A 22,615-nucleotide genomic window follows, 5' to 3' on the forward strand; every position below is an offset into this window, starting at 1 on the left:
TTTCCTTGATAGACTAGTCTGTGAAGATAAAACCCATACTTTTAACCGAAAAGAAAAATAAAGCTGATCTTACAGTTTGTGCTTTTTTTTGTTTTTTTTTTCTTCTGATTTCCGTAAGCTGAATCTGAAATACAGAGATATATTTATTTCTCAAAGTGCATTTCTCAAATGCATCCTCTTAGTATATTTATTACTTCAATGTCTTGTTACTGAATAAACTAGAGTTAGATATTTGGAAGATATCAATTAGTGATATATGAATCATTCCTTGTTTTTTCTTTACTAGGGCTTAATCAAGCCCTCTTCTAAGAAACAGTAAAGGTAAAATTTTTAGCTTCATGTAATACTTGGATGTGTTTGTCAATGAATCTCATTCACATTTAAATTATGGGAGACACCTGCATCTTTGGAAGCTGCATGAGATAATTGCTTGCACTGAAATGAAGAAAGACTAAAGCTTCAAGCTTATGAGTAGGTTCTGTAAAACACAGCTTGTGTATAGTGTAAAGTGTGACAACCTGCTTTGATGAGCTGTTTGATCTTTATGCTGCTTCAAACTCTTAATGGAATAATTTATGTAAAATTTAGAAGAAAAAACCCTGGAGTTCTAGGCCCTCAAATAAAGTTACCAGATTATTATAAAGTTGCAAGATATAAGCAAAAGGCATGGTTGGTTTCCACCTCTTTTTGAGATTGAAATTTCCATATTAGCATTAATTAATTAATTAATTTATTACTGATCATTGCCAACTTCTGGTCCCTTGAAGATTAGGCAAAATAAAACTCAATACTCTGTGATGATTTTAACAATTGTTATCCTTTAATTTGTTTCTTACTATTACTTAATTTTAGAAAAAGAGCTAAGAAGTTTAATTGACCTATCCTTTCACTTCTATTCTTTATCTGTCCTGATCAGTGGGCAGTAACTGCTTGCTATATCATGCATAAATTATAGAGAGAGTGACTATTCATAGGTAGCATATTTGTGCGACATATGCAGTATTTGCTGGTTGGATAAATCTTGAATCCCGAAACAGCAAATTCCTGAGATGGAACAAGCACTTCACCTGTGCAACTAGTGCAACTCTGCAAGGCCTTCTAATAATTCACGCCTCTGAGGAAACGAGCTGCTGTTCTCGTTTAGGAAATGACCTGTCAGAGTAGGAGATCCATCTGTAAGTTTTGGTACAGGCAGACTCAATCCTGCCAGGAGCATAAAGACTTAGATATAATTCTTTGTGTTATGAGAGCCAAGAATGGACACAATGTATCTTTATTTCCTAGCAGTCCAACTTCTGATTGCCCATAAAGGCTATGTTCAATGTCATAGTCATGCATCAGTTCCTAGCAGTGCATCACTGGTACTCACAGAAAAGGAGGTGGTGATCTCTGTGACAATTATTCCTGTTGCATAAAATGATGAGGTTAAGTCAAAGAGAATTCACTGGGCCTGTTCTCATTCTCTATGGCCTAAAAAAGCAAACCATTAATGAAACTTTAGTATGAAAGTCAAACAAAAATTTAGCTTTCCTCTCTTCTCTGCCTTAGATTTCAGTCTGTATGAAATTGCAGGAACTGGTATGTTTGTTTGCATCAAAAATGTATCAGCTGCTGTATTGGTAGTCTACAAGTACTAGCTTTGGATTATTTGGATGCCAATATTTAGTGTCTGAGAAGTGACACAAAACTATGTTATCTAAAATTATCTACAAGGAATTTTTCTTCTTTTAGGTCAAAAACTTTTCTGTATTAATCAATTATGCAAGGAAGTAATGAGATTCAGATTACACACAGTTTTTCCATAGCAGTAAGTGATGAATGAGGTTTTAGCAGCTTGATTAAATACTAGCACTTACACATTTCTTACAGTGTGACATGACTGGTCCTTTAGGGGAAAATGTTTAGTTTAATAGAATTATTACAAAGTATTCACTAAAACTGTTGTTTTGCAGTTAAATCTGCTGTATATATTTCCTCCAGATTCCTGCACATTTGTGTGCTTTCTGAATCATTCCCCTGAAAAGTTCTTCCAGCCTGAAAGCTGCATTACACTCTGTAATCTCTGTGGTGAGAAGTGTTGTATGTTATTAAGTATTTTTAATTACTTATTGGCTGACCTGCTGTTCCTCAAATATTTATCTGCTGCAGACTAGAATTTAATTTCCTACGTCAGTAAAGGCTTAGATGTGACTTTACATCATACAGAGAGCTGCCTTTAATTCACTGTGATTTCTTTTATAATTTTAATACTATAACAGTAAACAATACTACCCTTAAATCAAAAAAGGCCTTAGAGATGACTGGTTTGTCCAATTTGGCAGTTAACAGAATGATTCTCTAGCATTCTTCAAATTGTCATTGATCCATGTGTTTTGTGATATTACAAATAGTTATATTTGTGAATAGCTCAGTTATTTTTGTTCTGCTGTCTCCCACCTTCATCTTTTATCCTGTTAACTATAAAACCGTCTAAAAAATGATTAATCTCTTTATAAAGTTATAATTGCAAATAAATTCTATTTGGCAGGCTCAGTGTTGAGGAAGGTTAACAATTCCTACACAATATTAATAATATGTTATTTAGCGTAAAATAGAAACCACGACTGCTTAAGACTGTTCCTCCCATGTGAAAATATTTGATTCTAACCAAATCTGAAATTCCTGTCACCAAGTTTTCTAAGGAGTTCTGCACTTCAAGGAGGGGAGTAGTTAATTCCTTTATGCAAGGACCTAGATTCCAGTTTTGGAGTAGTTAGAATACCTTGTGCTTAGAGTCTCTGTCCCTTAAGCTGTACAATGCCTTTCCTAGTCCATGGAGACTTTTGTGATCTTGGGGCATCGGAGAGGTGATTTTGAGCAGCAGTTTTAGTCACTGATGCTAGCTGAATTCCTATCCTGTAATAAACAGAAGAGGGGAAGAATTTCCTTTCAACAATCCAGTCTGCATTTTTTTCAGATGCCTCTGATACTAACAAGTAAGAACATATCATGGAGGTAGTATAATGAAAGAAAGTGTACTGTTCGCTATGAGAGGAAAGCCTTCTCTTTTGTAATTGAGCAGGATGGAGAGAAGTATGCCACTGAAAAGATTTTTCAAAATTTAATTCTATTGACAAAGCAGTTTGATATTTTTTTTAAATATATTCTATTTGTATATATCTTATAGTGAAATAAACCTACTTTGGAACCTTTGAATGATGTTGAATATTCCTGGCAAAGAATAGTTTTTGCTGTAGTTTTCTTATTTGAGATTTTACCATGTAATTATTTTGCAAAGCTACTCACATAGTTTAAATCATATAGATCATAAAATATTTGCTGATGATTCTTCTTTTAAAACTGGGTACAATCAAGTGCATTATTTTTCAATGTATTTTTCATTTTTTCAGAGTAGTAAAATTAGTCCCTAGAGGTGATGATTGAAAACCTTGAAATGGAGTTGGGTTTTACTTCATGTTAACAACAACAAAATTATAAGCAATCAGCTAAAGTACTTCCTGTAATCAAAATAAATAACTTAGGTAATTTCCCCACTGTTGACTTTTTTTTTTTCTTTTCCCCCTTAATTTTTAAGACCTTTTACTCACATTCGTGATGCACTTTGAGCCTTTTGGATTGTAATGAATCATATATCATCACAAAAATGAGTGAAGTATGAAGACAGTAGGTGAAATATTGTCTTTATTTCTTTTTCAGGTTTTTTACTGAATATATATATTTAAAATGCTTTGTCATCTTTGACAGCAATTTCTCCTGGATTAATCAGTCAATAGGTTGTAGGTAATATGGAAGTGTTCATTTCATGATAATGTCAATTTTATTTTCAATTATATGCTTTCTTTTATTTATCTTCTATTCAGTGGGAAGAAACAAAATGCATGCACCTTTCTACTCTACTTTGTCCTTTTCCATTAAGGATCTCTTCCCTTTCTATAGTTTGGATAACTCATATGCTTTGGTTGTTTGTTTTTTTTTTGAGGTTTAGTTTCTATTATATTGAAGATTAGTGACCTCATATGGCTACCCTAAACTTCTTTTAAAAATATATATTGAAAGAATTCACTACAATATTTGAACTACAGAGAAGACAGGTAAAGAATAATATTCTGTCTTACATACTAATTGTCTAATCGTAAAATCATAGAATAGTTAGGGTTGGAAAGGACCTTAAGATCATCTAGCTCCACCCACTCACCCTCCCTGCCATGGGCAGGGACACCTCACACTAAACCATGTCACCCAAGGCTCTGTCCAACCTAGCCTTGAACACTGCCAAGAATGGAGCATTCACAACTTCCTTGGGCAACCCATTTCAATGCCTCACCACCCCCACAGTAATGAGCTTCTTCATTATATCTAACCTAAACTTTCCCTGTTTAAGCCCGTTGCCCCTTGTCCTATCACTGCAGTCCCTAATGAAGAGTCACTCTCCAGCATCCTTGCAGGCCTCTTTCAGATACTGGATCTGCCTGGCATACCTATTTTGACATTATGTAGGGACCACTGAATAATGACATGTCTGCTTTCCTTTAAACTTAGTGTCCCCATTAATAAAATGAAATCATATAATCATAGAATAGTTAGGTATGGAAAGGACCTTAAGATCATCTAGTTCCAGCACCCCTGCCATGGGCAGGGACACTTCACACTAGACCACGTCACTCAAAGCTCTGTCCACCCTGGCCTTGAACACTGCCAGGGGATGGAGCTTTCACAGCTTCCTTCAGCAGCCTATGCCAATGCTTCACCACCTTGTTTACCATATTATCTGCTACCTTATAATTGAACAAGGTATTCAGGGACTATTTAAATGTGCTAATTTGGTCTTTGTATAGGAAATTAATAAATAATGCTCTGACTGTAAAAAAGGAAACTAAATTTATGGATAGATGTTAGTTGGACAATTTGTGAAATATTTTCAGTGAATACTGTACATCAGTGGCTTGCCCTGTTTTAGTTTTTTATGTATTGCAGTGAGTTAACTTGCTATATAGTTTTATGACAAGTTCACTGCTTATTTCTATAAATGTGGTCTGATATAAAATGGGAAGTAACAAAGGAAAACTGAAGTTATTTATTTCTATGAATAAATGTAAATGAAATTATTCATAAAAACTTCTGAACATTTAGTCAAATCTTATGTAACTATTTCTGTGAACTGTTGTTAACTTTAATGAGGAATCATAAGTTACTGAAAAAACACCTCATTTATCCTCTTGAATGCATGCATGTTTGTAATGACTTTTTATCATCTGTTTTTACTTATCTGGTATCATTATTAAGACTAAGCTTTTTCATTCCCCTGTAATGCTTGGACTTCCTCATTGCTTCCCTTTTACACTTCCATCTTGTAAATTTAGTTATTTTGTATAACTAGTCTAACAATCTTTACCAGTATGTTTTTTGTGTCTTGCTTTATGATTCCTTACACTATACCTGCATCATCTGCCATTTGTGTAATACCAAAACACTTAAAATCCTAAATGTATTTGTCTTTATAAGGTCCCTATGCAACAGAATCAACTGTTTTTCTGTAGCTGTGGGGTGAAAACATGTAAAGAGTCTGAGGACTTTAAAAATTTGGTGGCAGAATAGGGGCTTCAACATGTCTCCCAGTTCTAGCATGGAAATCAGTCAGCCAGCTTTCCAGTTATTCAGAAATTGCTTTAGATCAATGAAGGTGTTAAATTGTAACACCTCAATTAGCATGTCTACATTTTTGAACTTTGAACTGAGTCATCTTATTTAGATTTTGGATAACGTGGGTATCTCTGTTCTGTATTCTTAAGTGAGAGCCATACCCAGGAACACTTCCTTAATTTCACGTATTTTATGTTGTTTGTGGGATCATGGCTGGAATACGTTATTTTACTAATCTAGTTTCCCTTGGCTCTTAGGTCAAGGTTTTAGAATTAATTCCTCTATTGCAGGAGTTTTTGTCAGTCAAACAATGACATGAAAAAGAGATTTTATACATGTGACCCATACCAGAAATGTGAAGGGCACAGGAAAAAAAAGTATCTGTCAGGATTACTGGAGTTATGCATAAATGCCATAGAGAAGCTGGTCACTGGTAAAAAAAGGGAATGTAAAAGGGAATCTAAAAAGGAAAGTCTCGGAACCTAGACTCTTCACAGTGAAGTATTTGTTTTTTTTTCCGATCAGCACAAAAAGTAAGGTTCTGCTTGTAAGGACTGGCAAGGAGCTTCTCAGAATTTCTGCAGGAATGCAGAAAACAAGAAGTTTCATAAGAGTTTACCATCTCAGTCTTAAGCTAATAAGAAAACTTTTGTAATCTATTTTGGGCTTAATTTGCCTTAACCTGCCAAATTTGCAAACACTAAATTACATAGGTTGTGAATATTTTATGAAAGCAAAATGCTTGGCTATTTCGTCAGCCATGTTTTCCACAGATCATTCTGTTTCCTTTTATTTAGTGAGAGGAATAATGTTTTTCTGGGTATCAATAATTAATGCTTTGAACTAGCCAAACCGTAGCTGCAGTGTAATAGTTGATGTCAATGTAACCTAATATTGACTAAGACCTAATATTCAAAGAAATGTTGTGGATAGGCCTGTTTAGAGGGAGTAGTTCTTAGTTCACATTTAGTTCTCTTAGCCTTTGCTTTCCCTTTCCTGTAAGACTGACTGTTTTCAAAGAGGTTTGTAAATCTTCATACAACTGTTTATTTCTCACATTCTCATCTGTTTCGTTTACTGTTATTCTAGTCAAATCCTGTGTTTTCTACAGTGTGGTAGAACAGGTGAACTGCTTCAGGTTTCTTTGTTTTGCTTGTTTTTAACACTGGATGAACTGGTACTTACTATTTATTAAGAGGAGAGCTACAGATGTTAACTTTACCTGATGGAGAACATCTGCTCTGGCAATGTATTCAGTTACCTGCCGTCTTGACATACACTGTACATTGCCAAGCTACTAAGAATGCAGCATAGTATTATGGTTTTATACAAATTTAAGACTGCTGTTCAGAGTTATCAGAATGGTGATAGAATGTATCAAGAGCATGTCATTGAATTACTGGTAGAAGTCTAGTAATTTTAAACTCGATGTTTTAGAGGTCTTAACAGAAACATATGCAAAACTATTCCTCTTCACATCATCTGTTGGTGGCTTTGGGGAAGCAGATGGATGAAAAGGAAAGGAACATAACCAGAGATTTCCAGTGTGTAAGACTGGACAGTATGAAAGTGTTAGTGATCTGATACAAAAAAATTTCTTAAAGCGCAGAGTCTAGGAATGCAATGCTATTAATTGAGGGGCAGTTAACAGAGATAAAATTTCAAGTTGCTGGCATCATCATCTAAAGTAATTCTTCCCTAACTTCCCCAAGCTATGTTTTATTACTGTATTATTACTGCTTCAAAACAGGTGCAACTGCTGTTCTGGCAGGCCCTTTCTCATCTCATCTCATGTTCTCTAGGCTGGTACTGGGCTTGCTCTGTTGGTATTACTGTTTTTAAACATATGCTTAAATCGAGCACACTGCTTCCTCTTGTATGATGTGGGTGTGACTGATGCCCTGTTATTATAGTTAATACTTCATGATTTTTAGCTATTCTTAACTACCTAAAGGTTAGCTCAGCAAGAATATCAGAAGTCATTTTCTTTGTTTCATCAGATGTTAACTTGGTTCTTTTCCCCCACATTAACTACTTGCTTCTTATGTTTTCTAACATGTCTTAGCCAGAGACCAATTGTTTTTTAGTACCATGTTTAGAGAGTGCTTACCAGGTTGTCTTCATTCTGTCCTTTTTTTTTATTTTTATTTTTTCTTAGGGCTTATAAAAAGGCAAATTATTCTCAGATGTTTTAAGTTTTCATAATAGTTACCTGATTTTATTTTGTTCTGCACTGTGTTGAACAGAGTATCTGTGCATTAGTTCTGTGTTTGCACAGATATTCTAGAAAGACATAAAGTGAAGCAGGCAGGACTACATTTTCAAAAATGAACTTCTTTTGGTCTGTCTTTTCCCTTTTTGAAATCTGCTTTCCTAAGGTAACTCTGTTTAAGCATCCCAGCACTTGTGTAATCTAAATTGATAATTATTGTTGAAAATATAAGGCGCAACACTGAAGTTTCTGGTCCAGGTCCATATCAAGCCATTCATAGAACAGTGAGCTCCTGATTCCTATACACTTCTTCTTATTATGCCTTTTCCTCCATTTTGTCATTAAGTTCAGGAAATATATATTTCACAAAATACACTGCTTCTCACTTCATATACATGAATGTTCTTGTCATCAAGTAATTAAAATAAGAAACTTTGTGAAGCAACAGGTAGGCAGAGTGGATAGAGGTAGTATTGCCTTACTTGTAGCAGCTAAGCCTGTAAATGATTAAACAATTACTGTCACTGCCAGGTTATTTTTTCAAGGTTGTGGTGTTGGTTACTCAGTGCTTTGAGGTGAACAAATAGGAATGGAATGGGACTACAGAGTTAATAACAGGACTGATTTGTACACAATGTGAATGAAAACAGCCTTTTTGAATCTCCTTTAGTGATATCTGCACAATTGTATCATGACTTGGGAATAAACTTTTCTTAATATTTAACTGCCTGTTTAGTAAGCTCAGAAGCTAGCAGTGTAGATGAAAAATAGAAAGTATCCCAACTGAATACAAATATTATATAACAGCAACTAATCTGCATATTAATTAGAGGTGCAGAAATGGCAAGAGTTAGGCTTGAAATGTAGTCAGTGATGTGAGTCTGCTCCAAATGATACTTGGCAGGAGATGATTGTTCTAGTTATATTTTAATTAAGAAATAATACGGATGGGAGATTTTAGTGGATTTAACTAAGTGATATAAATGCAGAAATACAACTGTACAATTGTATTACAGACTTTAATACCTTCAGAGAATCAAATATTGAATAGATCTGTTACATCTTACTGCTCTATTCTATTGACAACCAAAAGTCAATATAGCAAAAAGAACTCTGTGGTATTTGTGTTTTGAAAATACAAAAGCTAGTTTTCAACCAAGTGAATTGTGTACTAGGAAATTTTATTTGTATAATTGTGAATAATCATGTATTTAAAATTCAGTTTGTTATCTTGACAAGAAGGTTGGGGGTTATGTAAGGAGTATGTAAACAGTAGCAGAATTTTCCAACTTTGATACTTAAAAATTCACTACCATAAAACAAACTTTTCCATTCAGCTCTTTGTTTAATGATCACTAGTTCTGTGACTTCCTATACCAAAATCCAGGTCTATGAATCTTTTTAGCAAGGTATGCATCCCTGAAATTTTAAATAGGGGTTCTGGGTACAAAAATCAAGGGCTGTGGTTTCATCCTTGCTCTGGCAATGACTTCTCTGATGACTGAGTCACTTAATCACCATCTCAGTGTCTTATCTGAGGGAAAGAAGTGATTGCATCTCCTTTACTATGAAAACCACATCGATAGTATCTTGGAATGGTTTGGGTTGGAAGGGACCTTAAAGTTCATCTAGTTCCAAGCTCCCTGCACGAGCAGACACATGTCCCACTAGACCAAGGTGCTCAAGGCCCATTCAGCCTGGTTTTGAACACTTCCACGGATGGGGCAACCACAGGTCCTCTGGGCAACCTGTTCCAGTGTCTCACAACTCTCACAGTGAAGAATTTCTTCCTTGTATCTAACCTGAACTTCCTCTGTTTAAACCCATTACCCCTTGTCCTATTGCTACAGTCCTTGATGAAGAGTCCCTCTCTGGCATCCTTATAGTCCCCTTTCAGATACTGGAAGGCTGCTATGAGGTCTTCATGCAGGATTCTCTTCTCCAGGCCTTGTATAAAAGCCCAGTGTTATGCTGAGGACCTTTCAATAGAATCTGGCACGTACAATATGAAAGACAAGCTCTAACAGTTACAAAAAGCAGACAGAATGATTGCAGCATTGTGGCGCTTAGGGGCTCTCTGCAGGCTGGGGATGGCGAGGCTGGCTATGAGCCTTGTCGCACTGCCCCAGCTAAGGAGTGGGGCAGCTTGGGCCTCAGGAAACTCCTTAGGGCTAGGCTGGGCCCAGCCTGGGACGTGAGCCTGTGAGTAAGGACAAGAATCAGGCCCAATCAGGGGAACCAGCCACGTGTTGGCTGAGCTGGTGGGTCCAGCTCAGCAGGGCCTGTGGCTGGTAGGACAGGGCTGTGGGGAGCTGGTGGCCCTGGGCTTGGCTTAAATGGCATCCTGGGCAACAGGCAGGGTGTGAGGAGACTCTGGTGAGAGCGGTGAGCGTCAGTGAGGCCTGTGGATGCCCTCAGGGCCTTGGAGATGTGTCTAGGAAAAATCCAGGTTAGGTTTCTCCTTCCTTGTTTATATTTGAAACACTGATGATGGTAATTTCTTTGGGGCTGATCTGAATAGCCCCATGAAATGAGTCACAAATTATCCCTATTTAAGCATTACCCTTCTGGAAACATCACTGTCCTAAGCATTGAGCTCGTTTCTTTAAGTGTGCCATGCAGTACTCATCTTTTGATGCTGAGTGCAAAACATCTGATTCACTGTAGCTAAATTTGCCAGGAAATGATGTCCAGTTATGCAAATACAAAGTAGCTTTTATCTTCTGTCTGGTTATTTGCTTAGGAAGTACTGAATTACTGTTGCAACTCTGAATAATTTGTTGCTGTTGATATAGCCACATTATGCACTGTGCTATAATTGCTAGTAAGAAGATAGAGCCCACATAGAGTCTAACAGAGAATAATCTGATAAGCTAATTGAGTAGCAATACTGAGATTCTCCAAAAACAACTGTTGGTCTCCGTGTTACATTTTTAGTGTTACTCTGCTATCCCTTGCTGACAGATTCAGTGTGACTACTTTGTTAGTTCAGTACTGCTCTCGGGAAATGCCCTTACGTTTATGTCCATCTGTGTCCTTTAGACAGTCTCACAGCTATGTGTTTTGACCTTGATATTAGTAACAATCACTGAACCTGTGTCAAACATCCATTGCTTGTATAATGGATATCTAAAAGGGAATTAATGGCAATTAATTTCCTGCTTAGTGACTTGTAGGCAAATAATCTATAAATAAGATGTTTCAAGCTGTTGGTCCATACAGAGTGCTTGAAGAACTAATGTAAATCTATGGGTACAGTTCAAGTGCTTAGTATTTGCCTCAGCACCGAATTTTGCTGCCTCCCCTGTGCTTGTTTAGCATAACTAATCAAGTATTCAGGAAGTCATTACTATTATGCTGTTACTGAAGACATGGGTTATGGCACAGTCTGATACTTTTCTTATAATATGTTTTAAACACTGTACAATCTAGGCTGGCTTTTCCTATCGGTTCCAGTGACTTTTTCTGTGCAGCATCCATGACTGTAGGACATGGCAGGCAGTTAGAGAGCACAACATCCTTACTGCAGCATCCATGCAAGACTGATGTGAATTCCAGTGCATGTGACTCATCAGTTAGCTTAGTGCAGCTGAGGCTTCTTTTTAATTTCTACTTCTCCATTCTACAAGAGTCACTTACTGACAGAAGAATTCCTGTGATATATTAAACACTTTCATTGAAACATTGGCTCACGGATAGTGTGGAAGCTCCCTGCAGATTCTCTATGGTGTATTTTGTTCCCTTCACACTCGATAATTATTGTCTTGTGACATTGTACTTCTCAGTGAAGGTTTGCTCAGGTAATTAATTCTAGTGATAGTAAATTAAAGTTGTACATAGATTATGTTGATACCTAGTATGAACTGGTTTGAACTAATACATCAAAAGGTTCTTTAGTGTATGTGTGAAAAACTCATTTATATGTAGCTCTAAAATTGCATACATAGCTCTTACATACATAGGGACTGTATACATGGGCTGCATACATAGGGACTGTAGTGATAAGACAAGGGATAACAGGCTCAAATTTAAACAGGGAAAGTTTAGGTTAGGTATAATGAAGAAGTTCTTTACTGTGAGGGTGGTGAGGCACTGGAATGGGTTGCCCAAGGAAGCTGTGCATGCTCCATCCCTGGCAGTGTTCAAGGCCAGGTTGGACAGAGCCTTGGGTGAGATGGTTTTGTGTGAGGTGTCCCTGCCCACGGCAGGGGGGTTGGAACTGGATGATCTTAAGGTCCTTTCCAACCCTAACTGTTCTATGATTCTGTGATTCTTTTGGCAAATATGCTTCTTATATGGAAGAAAAGTACAGCCTATTGGATGCAAATATATGTTTTTAAGATGTAATGTTAAGAGGAGTATTATTATCTAGTAGACAGTATGGAACCTGATAGAACATTTCTGTTTCTGTTATTTCTAAAGAAATGTGGCCAAGTAGGTGCTTAATTTCATCTAGCAGTAATCCAGGAAGGCTTATTTGCTTTTTTCAGGGTATTTGATAACCACAGCTGTACACTCACTTTCACTGTCAAATTGCTTAAAATTGACTAACCCAAATACTTTGCAGGAGGCCCAGAAGATCAATGGTGGTGGAGATACACAGGCAGATGGGGCCTGCAAACCAACAGATGAAAAAGAGGAGAATGTGGCAGCAGAAGTGGGATGGATGACCTCCGTGAAGGATTGGGCAGGAGTCATGATATCTGCCCAGACATTAACTGGCAGAGTACTTGTAAGTTTTCTATGATTTTTTCTACATTCTTATTTTAAAGAACCTCTTTTTAACAAACATTATATCCCAGCAGATATGGATTGGTTTGATTTTTGATTGGTTTGTTGCCTCAGTGCTAAGTCAATCCCAATTTTCTCTTGTAGAAGTAAAATAGCAGACTAATTCCCACTGCAGGAGAAAAGCAGAGACATCAAGTAAGAGAGAAGCAGAGACAGCAAGTAAGAAAAACTGACTTCCAGCCCAACCCCCAGACTATTTCAGTATTCTGGCACCATGATTATGAGCTGTGCTACAAACACCGAGTTTAGTAATTTCGTATCATGTCACAAAAGTATAGGCCTATTTTGTCCAGAAGCAAAATTGTGCTAGCAAAAATGGAAGCCAACTTGGAAAATAGGCAGTGTTTGGAATGTAGGTAGTTGTCAGAAGTGCAAAACAAAGACAAGCTAGAATTGGCTATGCAGTGGGATTTGTGGTACTTTCAATAGATTAGTAATGATTTTATGTTCTCTTTATTTTTTCTTAACTTAGGAAGTCCTTCAAACATGTGAACAATTATGTAGTAAATAGTCAGAAATTGCATATTGATAATATGTGGTTTAAATTTCCACTGAAAAAACTTTATAGTTTTCACTTAATTTGAATATGATTATTTTATAGCATTGTCAAATCATACTCAAATTGTCAAGTGTTTTCTCTGGAGTTCACTGCATTAAATGGTGTCTCCTGTGTGGTTTTGATTAGTTTCCTTGTTAGAATGCATGTACTTACAAACTAACAGCTCAAGTGATTTAAATCTGATTTGAAAGTCCTAAGAATCCCAGTGGGACTTTGAAACTAGTTTGGGTTAAACTGAAAGCAGAATTTTTGTCCTTGATTGTTTGCTTTGGGGAGGAGATACATTAGTGTTAGTCATTTCTGTTCTATACAGTAATTATTTGGGCAGAGGGAGGCAAAGGAGGGAAACCAAAAGAAGACGCACCTCCCAGTCTAGTCTTTTACACTGAAAATTTGAGGTGGCTCAATTGCTACTGTCTAGTTTAATTCTGCGAGAATATTATTTTGATTTTTTTTTCTAAAAATACCTTTTGCCCATTTCCTAATGTTAAATGTTGTTTTATCAATATCTTGAAAGCATGCTCCATTGTTACAACTGTGTGACTTCTAAGTGAAACTGACATATTTATCATCTTACGAAAAGCAACATATCGATCTTTTGCATGTTTTCCTGACATCTTCAGCACTAAAATGACAAATCTTAAAGCCACACTTCTTATTCCAATTTAAGGTTTGAAGGCTAGAAATCACCCAAACCCATAGTCCCATGCTACCAGCTTTACAATCAGAAATTGGCCTGTGTTGTTTTTACTGAGTTGTATGTGAGCACACATGCAAACAATCAAGGTCAAATCCTAAAATATTGAAGACATTTTACTGTGTATGATACTGGGAGAACTTGCACAATTCCATCTGATGATCTGGTTATTACTTTTGGGTGTGTGTTGTTTAGGTTTGTTGGTTGGTTGTTTTTTTTTTTGTTTTTCTTTTTTTTGTTTGTTTTTTTGTTTTTTTTTTTTCTTACGATTTACTCTTGCATCTTATAAGGGACTATTTTTTTTCCAGAGTTTTTGTAGAGAGCTGGCCAACATCATCAGTCAGATTATTTCTGAGAGAATATTTATATTCTTTTCAAGGTATAATAGCAGGTACTGTACACATATGGGCTCATTAGTATGGGTAACCATCTGAGAAATAAGTAGTGTATGCAGTCATTTAATTTTACTCAGTTTAGAAAAGGAGGTGCATTTATTTTAATATAGCACTCATCAGTTTCAGGGTTTGAATTGACAGGATGTAATTTTAGGAGGACCATTTCCACTATGAACCTTGACTGTTCATTTTAATTTTACTTTATGGTTATATTTGCTAAAGGATAACTGCTTCAATGAACATTTGGCTACAGAGAATATTCACATAATTTGGAGATATAAAATGTAGCTAAGTAATATTTTTGTCAAAATATGTTTTTTGAAAATACTATGACTTACTCATGAATTCTTACTAACGTAACACAGCGTGTTCCTGCCAGCTATTAGATTTCTGAATCAATGTTGAGATTTTTCATTTCTTTCTTTTTTTTTTTTTTTCTTTCCATGAAGAAGAGTGAACTGGTGGCTTTACAGGAGTATGAAATAAAAATTTCAGTGTGAGATACCTGCAGCTAAAGAAATGATAGTTATTTACACTCTGAGAATTTAAAATAAGATCAATCTTATACATCCAGGGTTTACAAAAGAAGTTTTAAAAGCGGTCTTCTGAAAATGGTGAACTCTTGGGAAATGAGTTGTAATTGACCTTCATTTCAGCATAGTTACCTGAAGGCTTTTGTGTAACTGCTTCCTGGGTTTATTTGACAAGTGCAAGAGACAAATTACCTAAGTGTTGAGCAGATATCAGTGTAAAGTAGAATTTTATTTGTGTTTTCTGCTCATGGAAAAACCTCTCATTATTTCTACCTGGACAGTAATTTGCTCCAAAGAGAATATTAGTGGAATGTCAATTGTTTGTGGAACTGAAATGGAATATTTTTTTAGACCCCTCTCTACTGAAGTCTGTCACCATATCTTTGACATGTCTGGTAAAGCTTTTATTTCTTCCCCAGTAACCTTACAAACCAAGTTCCTAATTTATCAGATCAGTTTGTCCAGATGCTTTGTGAGTGTTGGAACAAATATTTTGTATAGTTGCTGCTCCTCTGGTTACCTCTTTAGTATTTAAACTTCATGGCTACCCACAGGTAAAGAAATTAAAAGCCATCAGTATGGAAAATACAGGACAGAATTTATTTTTAGGGGTCACAGCTTCACATCTGTGTAGTTGTAGAACAAAATTGGACTTTTCCAATACCATAAGACCATTTGCCTGATTCTGTTGTAAAATCAAACATTTTTTCTTTAGACAATAGGTGCAAATCAGTAGGCAGCCTTTAAAATGCAGACTGGAAGACGATCTTCAACACTGTAGCTGTAGAACTAATCCAAAATGTAAAAGTTTTTTTTTTTTGTTTTTTTTTTTGTACTTTGAAACTAATTTTGGAAAAGATATTTTTCAAATCATGTGTTTCATTTCATCTGCTGGAAAGAAAGGGATGTTGCTTGTTATTGAAGATCTGATCATTCAACTCACTACGGATAGTTAGTGAAATTATTAAACCCATTCCCAAGAACAATAGAGGCTCTGAAATCTTCGAAACAGATGATTTCCCTCCACACTAGTTTTCTTAAAACAATTTAATTCATTGGTGGTTGTAGGAGAGGGAAGAGTTCTGTAACTGACGTAATCATCTCAGTCTCCTCTCCCATTCCATTGATAAAAGAGAAAGAATTAAGTTTAAAGTCTAAACAAAGAGAGGAGAAATTAAAACTTTCTCAAACCTTGAAATATGTTGCTTTTGACTTCAATTAAATGTTCTGTTTCAAATAAAAATTAATCAACCAATTTAAGTGTCTGAAGCTTTCTGTAAAACTTGTGAATGATGTCTGAGCATGCCAGCAATATTTGCTGTGGAAAAGAACTGCAGGCTTGTCATTTAAATTTTGGCAGTAATTTTTACATACACATGTTAGAGCTAGCTAGGTGAAGCTAGTGGTAAGGGTATTGTGCAAATTAATCTCTGTATATAGAAAAAAGTCTCACACATTCTCTGTGGAAGTGATATTGAACACTGGAAGAATCACCTGTCTCTCTGGCACAGAAGCTTGTCATACTGGTGCTCTTCTGTAAAACACAGTACTTGTTTGCACCTACTCTTTCTATTTTTTTTTGAGCACAGAAAAGTTAGTGCTGCCAGTTTCAGCTCCTTAGAGTATCTCTGTATTAGTTCTATCAGAGAACTGTTAGGAAGCAGATTTCCATTTTTTTTTTTTTTCAGTCTCTGGGAGTAATTTTAATTTGTTTCTGGGGAAGGAGCCTCATGAGAAACAAGAATGGGAAATTTACTTGCTAAATAATTAAACTATTTTGAAACCAATTTTGGAAATTTTTTCAAACCATTTGACCATCAGTTATTTTATCATGATGCCAGCTACGTGTCTCATAGCATGTAATTCTTGTCTGTTAATGGCAGCACGATGAGATCGAATAGATATTAAAGTGTCATGCACATGAAATTGTGCTAATATTACGTTCTTACTGCTTTAGGAGCTAAATTCTACACTTGACATTTCAGAATTGGTTTATGCACAAAGGAATAGTCATACTACTCAGCTCTGTCTGAAGGGCAGGCTTTGGAGGAAGATGTTTGCAGTGTGATCCAGAATGTCATTCAGTTAGAAACCCTTTTGGTTTACTGAAGTAAGGCAGAAAACTGAGCTGGCTAGGCATGGTGCATACAGTTGTGTAGTCAGAATATCCTTTTTCTCCACGTTCTTTAAGTTTTAAAAGCACGACTGGAACTTAATGCTGTTGGTGGCACAGCATTTGAAAATATGACATTTGCTTTTAAGGAACGCAGATGAAGATTTTACATACTTTTAAAAAATGTGTCCATATTAAATTGCATAAGCGTATGATTTAAGAACATGCTAATTGAACTTATGCAGTTCTGTTTGCAGCTGATGTTGAGTGGCATAAATGTAATAACAATAAAAGGAAACAATGCACTTCAAAGTAAATCTGTATTTCCCTGAACAGATTTTAAGTGTTATATAATGCTGTAGATGGTGGAAATATCAGATAAAAATTTGTAAGCTGAGTTTCTTAAAGAACTGACGTATTCACAATAAATCTGAGGAATCAGGAAATTAAAGATGTTTATGAACTGATTTTGCTTCTTGAAATAACTTTTTTTTTAAGCATTTGAGTAAGAAGAGACTTCCTTAATTAGGTGAAGTGTTTACTAGATGAGGAAGTCATATATATATATACACACACACATTGTTGAAGTTACCACAGTTCAATCTATGGATAGTCCTTTAGACTGACAAAGAAAAATCATAATTTCAATTGCAAATCCAGGAGATAAAATGGTAGAGCAAGTTGTTCCATTTTTAACACGAACTGTATGATGAAAATGTTTTTAGATTGGGAGAATCAAAAGAAAGGAAGAAAAGCCGTTTTTGGGCGTTGGGGCAATTAGAAGAAAAGAGGGGAGGGAAATTAGTGGCTGTAGTACATTAATTTATTACTGTGTTATTTAATTAGAAGATCATTTAGATTCCTTTCTTAATGTTCTTAACACTACCTACATTGAAAAAATCTGAAGATGGGGAAGTGGTATATGAAGGTGCTTTCTTAAACTAACAAGTTACTGTAAGTTTCCCAGTATACATCAAAAATGAAGTAGAAATTTTCTGTAAGATCATTTGGTTGGAATGTATAATTGTTGCTACATTATCTTCATTTATAAAAGAAATAGAGCAATTATTTTTTTTTTTCCCACAGTTCTGACTGTCCACATGTTCAGAGGCTGAAAAATGCAAGTCTTACAAATGTTTTGGCAAGATAGAACAGGGTTTTGAAGCTCATGATAGAACCTGGAGCTAGCTTGGGACTTGTGACCCTGCTTGACGATTGATCTTATTTTCCAGGGTCTACATGTTACAGGTTCTGAGAAATTGGTGTCAGAACATTAGAACCATCCAGTGAACAGAGTGCATTAAAGGTTTACTGTTGAAAGAGTTAGAGCCTTGACTTCTGAACAGCTTGAAAATGCTGGAAGGCCCCACTGCTCAGTCAGGGAAAGAGAAGAGTGACATCTTTCTGTGACTCTATGAAAATATAAGCCTTCAGGTTTTCTAATCCGCCTAAAATGATCACAGTTCTATTTAAGTCCATGTGGTACTGAAAGACAACTAATTTGCAGAACTCTTGTTCAAACATTCTTAAGTGCAAGTCAGTTATTTTTACTTAGATGAGACAGGACTCGTCCATAAGTATGTCATAAAAACCGTATCAATTAAGAGTACCCTACAGGGAAAATAAATATGCATGATGCAATGGTATTAAAAGTACTGGTTGTTGGATATTTTTTTGCATGTTTTTGTTCATTTGTTTGTTTGTTTGTTTTTTAAATTTACATTCAAGTGAATTGCTTGAGAGCTGATGGAGTGTTTTGAAAAAATACAAATAAGGAAAACAATTGGAGTTTTAAATATATAAGTAATTATAGGAGATTTTCCTGTGAAAAAAGCAAGTGTGCTATATATACTGTGTGGTGGTTTTTTTTTTGGGGGGGGGGTGTTGTTTTTTTCTTTTTTTTTCATGAAGGAGAGGATTCACATTCTTGTAACACTGAAAGGAGAAAAAAAAAGCCTCCGCCACCTCTTGCAATAAGTTACAGTTGCCTAGCAGCCAAAGTGAAATTTAGCAGCAGGAATTATGTGGGGTTTCTGCCTGCTTCCAAAGGCAGTTCTCTTATGACTTTAATGAGAATAGGTGCTCAAAGGATAATTTGGTACACTCGACAGATAGGAATTTGGAGAGGACAGGTACATTTGTTATACATACAGATTTTTTCAGCAGTGTTCTTGACAATATTAGCTATTTTACTAGATTTGCAAATCGTGAGCAACCTTGAGTATGCAACATCTGTGAATTTGAATATGGAGTTTAACAAGCTTTCTCAAAGATAAACAGAGCTCATAAATTTTCTTTTTCTTTCCCTTGTGGGACCCTGTCATCCTGGTGATGTCTTGCAACCAGTCCTCTTGTGGAATCAACCTACCTATTTCTGTTCTTAGGATGCAGTTAATCTGAATAAGGCTTTATTTAGACTAAAATGTATTAATTGACTTGACAATAGAAATTGAATGTTTTCTTCAGTGATTTAGTCTTTCATACTCAAAATATCCCAAGTCTTTTACAAATTAAACCTGATATTGGTTTTTCAGCAATAAAGCATGTGCGCTATTGGAGAAGAGGATTTGTTTTGTAGAGTGCTGGTTATGACATTTTTTCTTGTATATTTAAGGAAAGTTTAGTGTGGCCTATAAACCTCTCTAGTGAGGCAAAAATAACTACTGCTATATTTTCCCTTGCATTGTTCTCTAGGTTTTTGAACTAGAGAAGGGAGGCTTTCTCAGCCTCCAGGTCTGACTGCACAGGCAGGAACCACAGGGATGTTCCACATCCTCAGTGATTTGGGTTATGTGTTTGACAATTTTACTACTTAAATCTGTATATACCCACATCTTAAGTACTGTGTGAAGTCCTTATTTTTATAACTTGAGTGAAATAATAAAGGGCAAAGAAAGGCAACAAAAGCAATAAGGACACAAACCAGGTGCCTTAAGTGAAAAATTGCCAGAGTTCTCATTTTGTAAAAAAGACTGGTGTGGGATATAGTCAGCATTCACACAATAAGTGGGTGGATAATCTGTGCTGAATTTATTAGCCAGATACAGAAAATAAGGGTGACTTACAAAAGTTGTCGGAGATCAACTTATGGGAGGTTTTGTCTTTTTTTTTTTTTTAAGTGGATTTTTTTGTTTGTTTGTTTACATGAGGATCAGTCAATGTCTGGATGCTTTAATTAATTTAATTTAGTTTTTATACAGGGAGACTGTGTAGACTCCGTCAACAGGTTAAACTGCATTGGTCAAATGTGCAACAGATACCAAACAGCTGTTATGGAGTATAGAAAGGGGTAGTCTCCCAAAATGCCTATTCCAAAGACTGTATGAGTAGAATGGGCTGCAGAAAGTTACCATTCTTTCCTGCTATTCCTAAAAAGCATCTCTTATTAAACATGGTCAGAGTTTTGCCTCTGTTCTAGACAGGCAGTTAAACTGATTCTGAAGGTCATTTCTTTTTTTTTCTTTTTCTTTTTTTTTTTTTTTCCCCCAAGTATTCTGAGATGGAAAGAGCTGCATATGCATTTTAGATTATAAATTATTACATCTGTATAAAAGTTTGCCTTTCCTCACCCTGGTTAACAAAGAAGAGAAATGTAAAGACTAAGTGGCATAGTCTTCTAAAGTTAGGACATGTATATAAGACATAAAGCTGTTGAGAATGTGCCTTTCAGTGTGTTAGTCTAACTGTTCAGCCCCATTAATTGCAATTTTTCAAAGATTATAAACTGTTTGTTAAATTTTTTTATTTACATACTGTTCATGGGGAATAGTTTGGATTTCTCTCTATTGAGAAATGGACTCTTTAAAGTTAATTTTAATCTTTCATAGGCCTTGGTGGCACATAAATGAATCCAAGAGATGTGTTCTAGATTGCTTTAATCTCTTGTGACAGTGATGTGGGCTATTTCCAGGGTTTCCATAGGAATGGGAACAATGCTTCTCCCTTTGAGTTCATGAGATAATGATAATGGAATAGAGTAGGAAGTGTTGGGTAAATCTTGCTGGTTTCTATGGTAACTGCAGTTAGTTTAAGTTCCATTTATGCATTTTCTTTTTCAGAATATTTATTCAGAATATCTGTTATTGACAATAGCAAGGATTGTTTTGCAGAGTGGACTTCTGCCTAAAGTCCTGTGAAAAGTTCTTTTAGTGTACATGTTTCTTTAGCACTGATCTATTCAGTTCTGTAGTGTAGCTGTAGCCTTTCTGGTTGTCACTACACCTTTAAGATAGCCACCTTGTGTTTGGTGAAACTGCTGTAATTTCAGTAAATCCTAAAGAAAAAAAAAAGCATAGTGGTTAAAATAATAATAATAAAAAAAAACATGCTAATTTGTCAGTATAAGGCAACATCTAAGACCAAGATATTACTTTATTATCAGCTATGAGATTGAACTATGTCAAGAAAGGTGGCATCAACTTGCATTTAGTGTTAATATATACTAATCTTAAACCTTCTTTTCTGTTTGGTCTCTCATGAAGTATATGTTTAGTCAAACATTAACAGTATTTTTTCTCTTGAATTTTACCAGTTTTAAATGCTGCTAAGTGGGAATGTGTTGAGTGAGCATAAGATAGATATACATGCTAAAATAAAGCCAGGAAAAGGATAAAAAGTATGTTTCATAAAAGAATGATATGAGCTATACTGAGAACTGGACTTAATTTGACTTAATTAGCTCAGGAAGTGGTGAGACAAAAAATTAAATGTATTCATCACGCATACAAGTAATGCATATTTAACCTTAGTTAAATTGCTATTTTTTAAAAGCCTTCTTGTAAATCAGATCTCAGTGTATTCTAATGTATGCAGTTTATGTCGTGTTTCACTAATTTTATAGCCGCTATTGTAGGAATTGCCTACTGTAAAGATATCTCAGAAACTGTGCTGCAGTGACTTCTGTGAGCTCCAGGTAGATTGCCATGTATGTAGAGTACATTCTGATATTATAATAAAGAATGCAACTTTTTCTACAGTGGGAATAAGCATATACTGCTAACATCTTTAACATCTACAACTTCCTTTTTTCTTTTTTTTTTTTAATTCTTTTAAATTAAGGTATCTTCATTAAAATGAAGAATAGCAAACACATTTAAAATTCGTGTTGTGTCAAGCTTTGAATGGTATGATTATTTGGAGGAAGTCAAGAGCATGGTTAGTATTCAGACAGTTACAGCAAAACTTGCTTGGGGAAACTGCTGTTGTAGGGGTTGACTTTCACTATGCAAGTCTTTTTTGTTGAAAAATATTTGTAAGACTGTATTGCTATATTAATGTAAAACAAGTTAGGAAAAGTCCTTACTACTTCTTTATTAGATACAGCTGGAAGGAAAATACATAAACACAGGAGCATTCTTTCTGATAATGCTGTGTTGCATCCTCATGATGAGAGTATGGTGCAGAGGAAGTTTGCCTTCCACCTAGGCTGCTGCCAATATTCAGATATCAAACAAAAAATGTGGACACAACTGTTGCAAAGAGAGCGTATTTCCAAAACTCACCAGAGACAAATGGTTTCCCCTTAAGGCATTTAGTTTGTTCCCATGTAAAGAAAGGGCTGCTCTGATGATGCAGTTGATAATACTGTTTGTTTAATGTTTTTTTTTCTCATTGCATTTAGAGTATTTGTGCTCATAGTCAAATCACTGATATGATAATGAATATTTTTGAAGGTA

The 22,615-nt window shown here is 35.6% G+C and overlaps 1 protein-coding gene across 47 annotated transcripts in view; it reads left to right on the plus strand.

The window, feature by feature from the left end:
• KCNMA1 (potassium calcium-activated channel subfamily M alpha 1) overlaps window positions 1-22,615 on the plus strand; it is a 491,027-nt gene that overhangs the window by 115,206 nt on the left and 353,206 nt on the right. For all 47 annotated transcript variants that reach the window (XM_061450666.1, XM_061450643.1, XM_061450649.1 and 44 more), the window contains one exon: window positions 12,420-12,584. In XM_061450666.1, coding sequence (XP_061306650.1) covers window positions 12,420-12,584 — 165 coding nt within the window. The remainder of the gene's footprint in view (window positions 1-12,419; window positions 12,585-22,615) is intronic.

The sequence above is a fragment of the Pezoporus flaviventris genome, unplaced genomic scaffold, assembly GCF_033815535.1.
Source record: "Pezoporus flaviventris isolate CSIRO_AGI_PZ_B2104156 unplaced genomic scaffold, CSIRO_AGI_Pfla_v1 ptg000001l, whole genome shotgun sequence".
Taxonomy (NCBI): domain Eukaryota; kingdom Metazoa; phylum Chordata; class Aves; order Psittaciformes; family Psittacidae; genus Pezoporus; species Pezoporus flaviventris.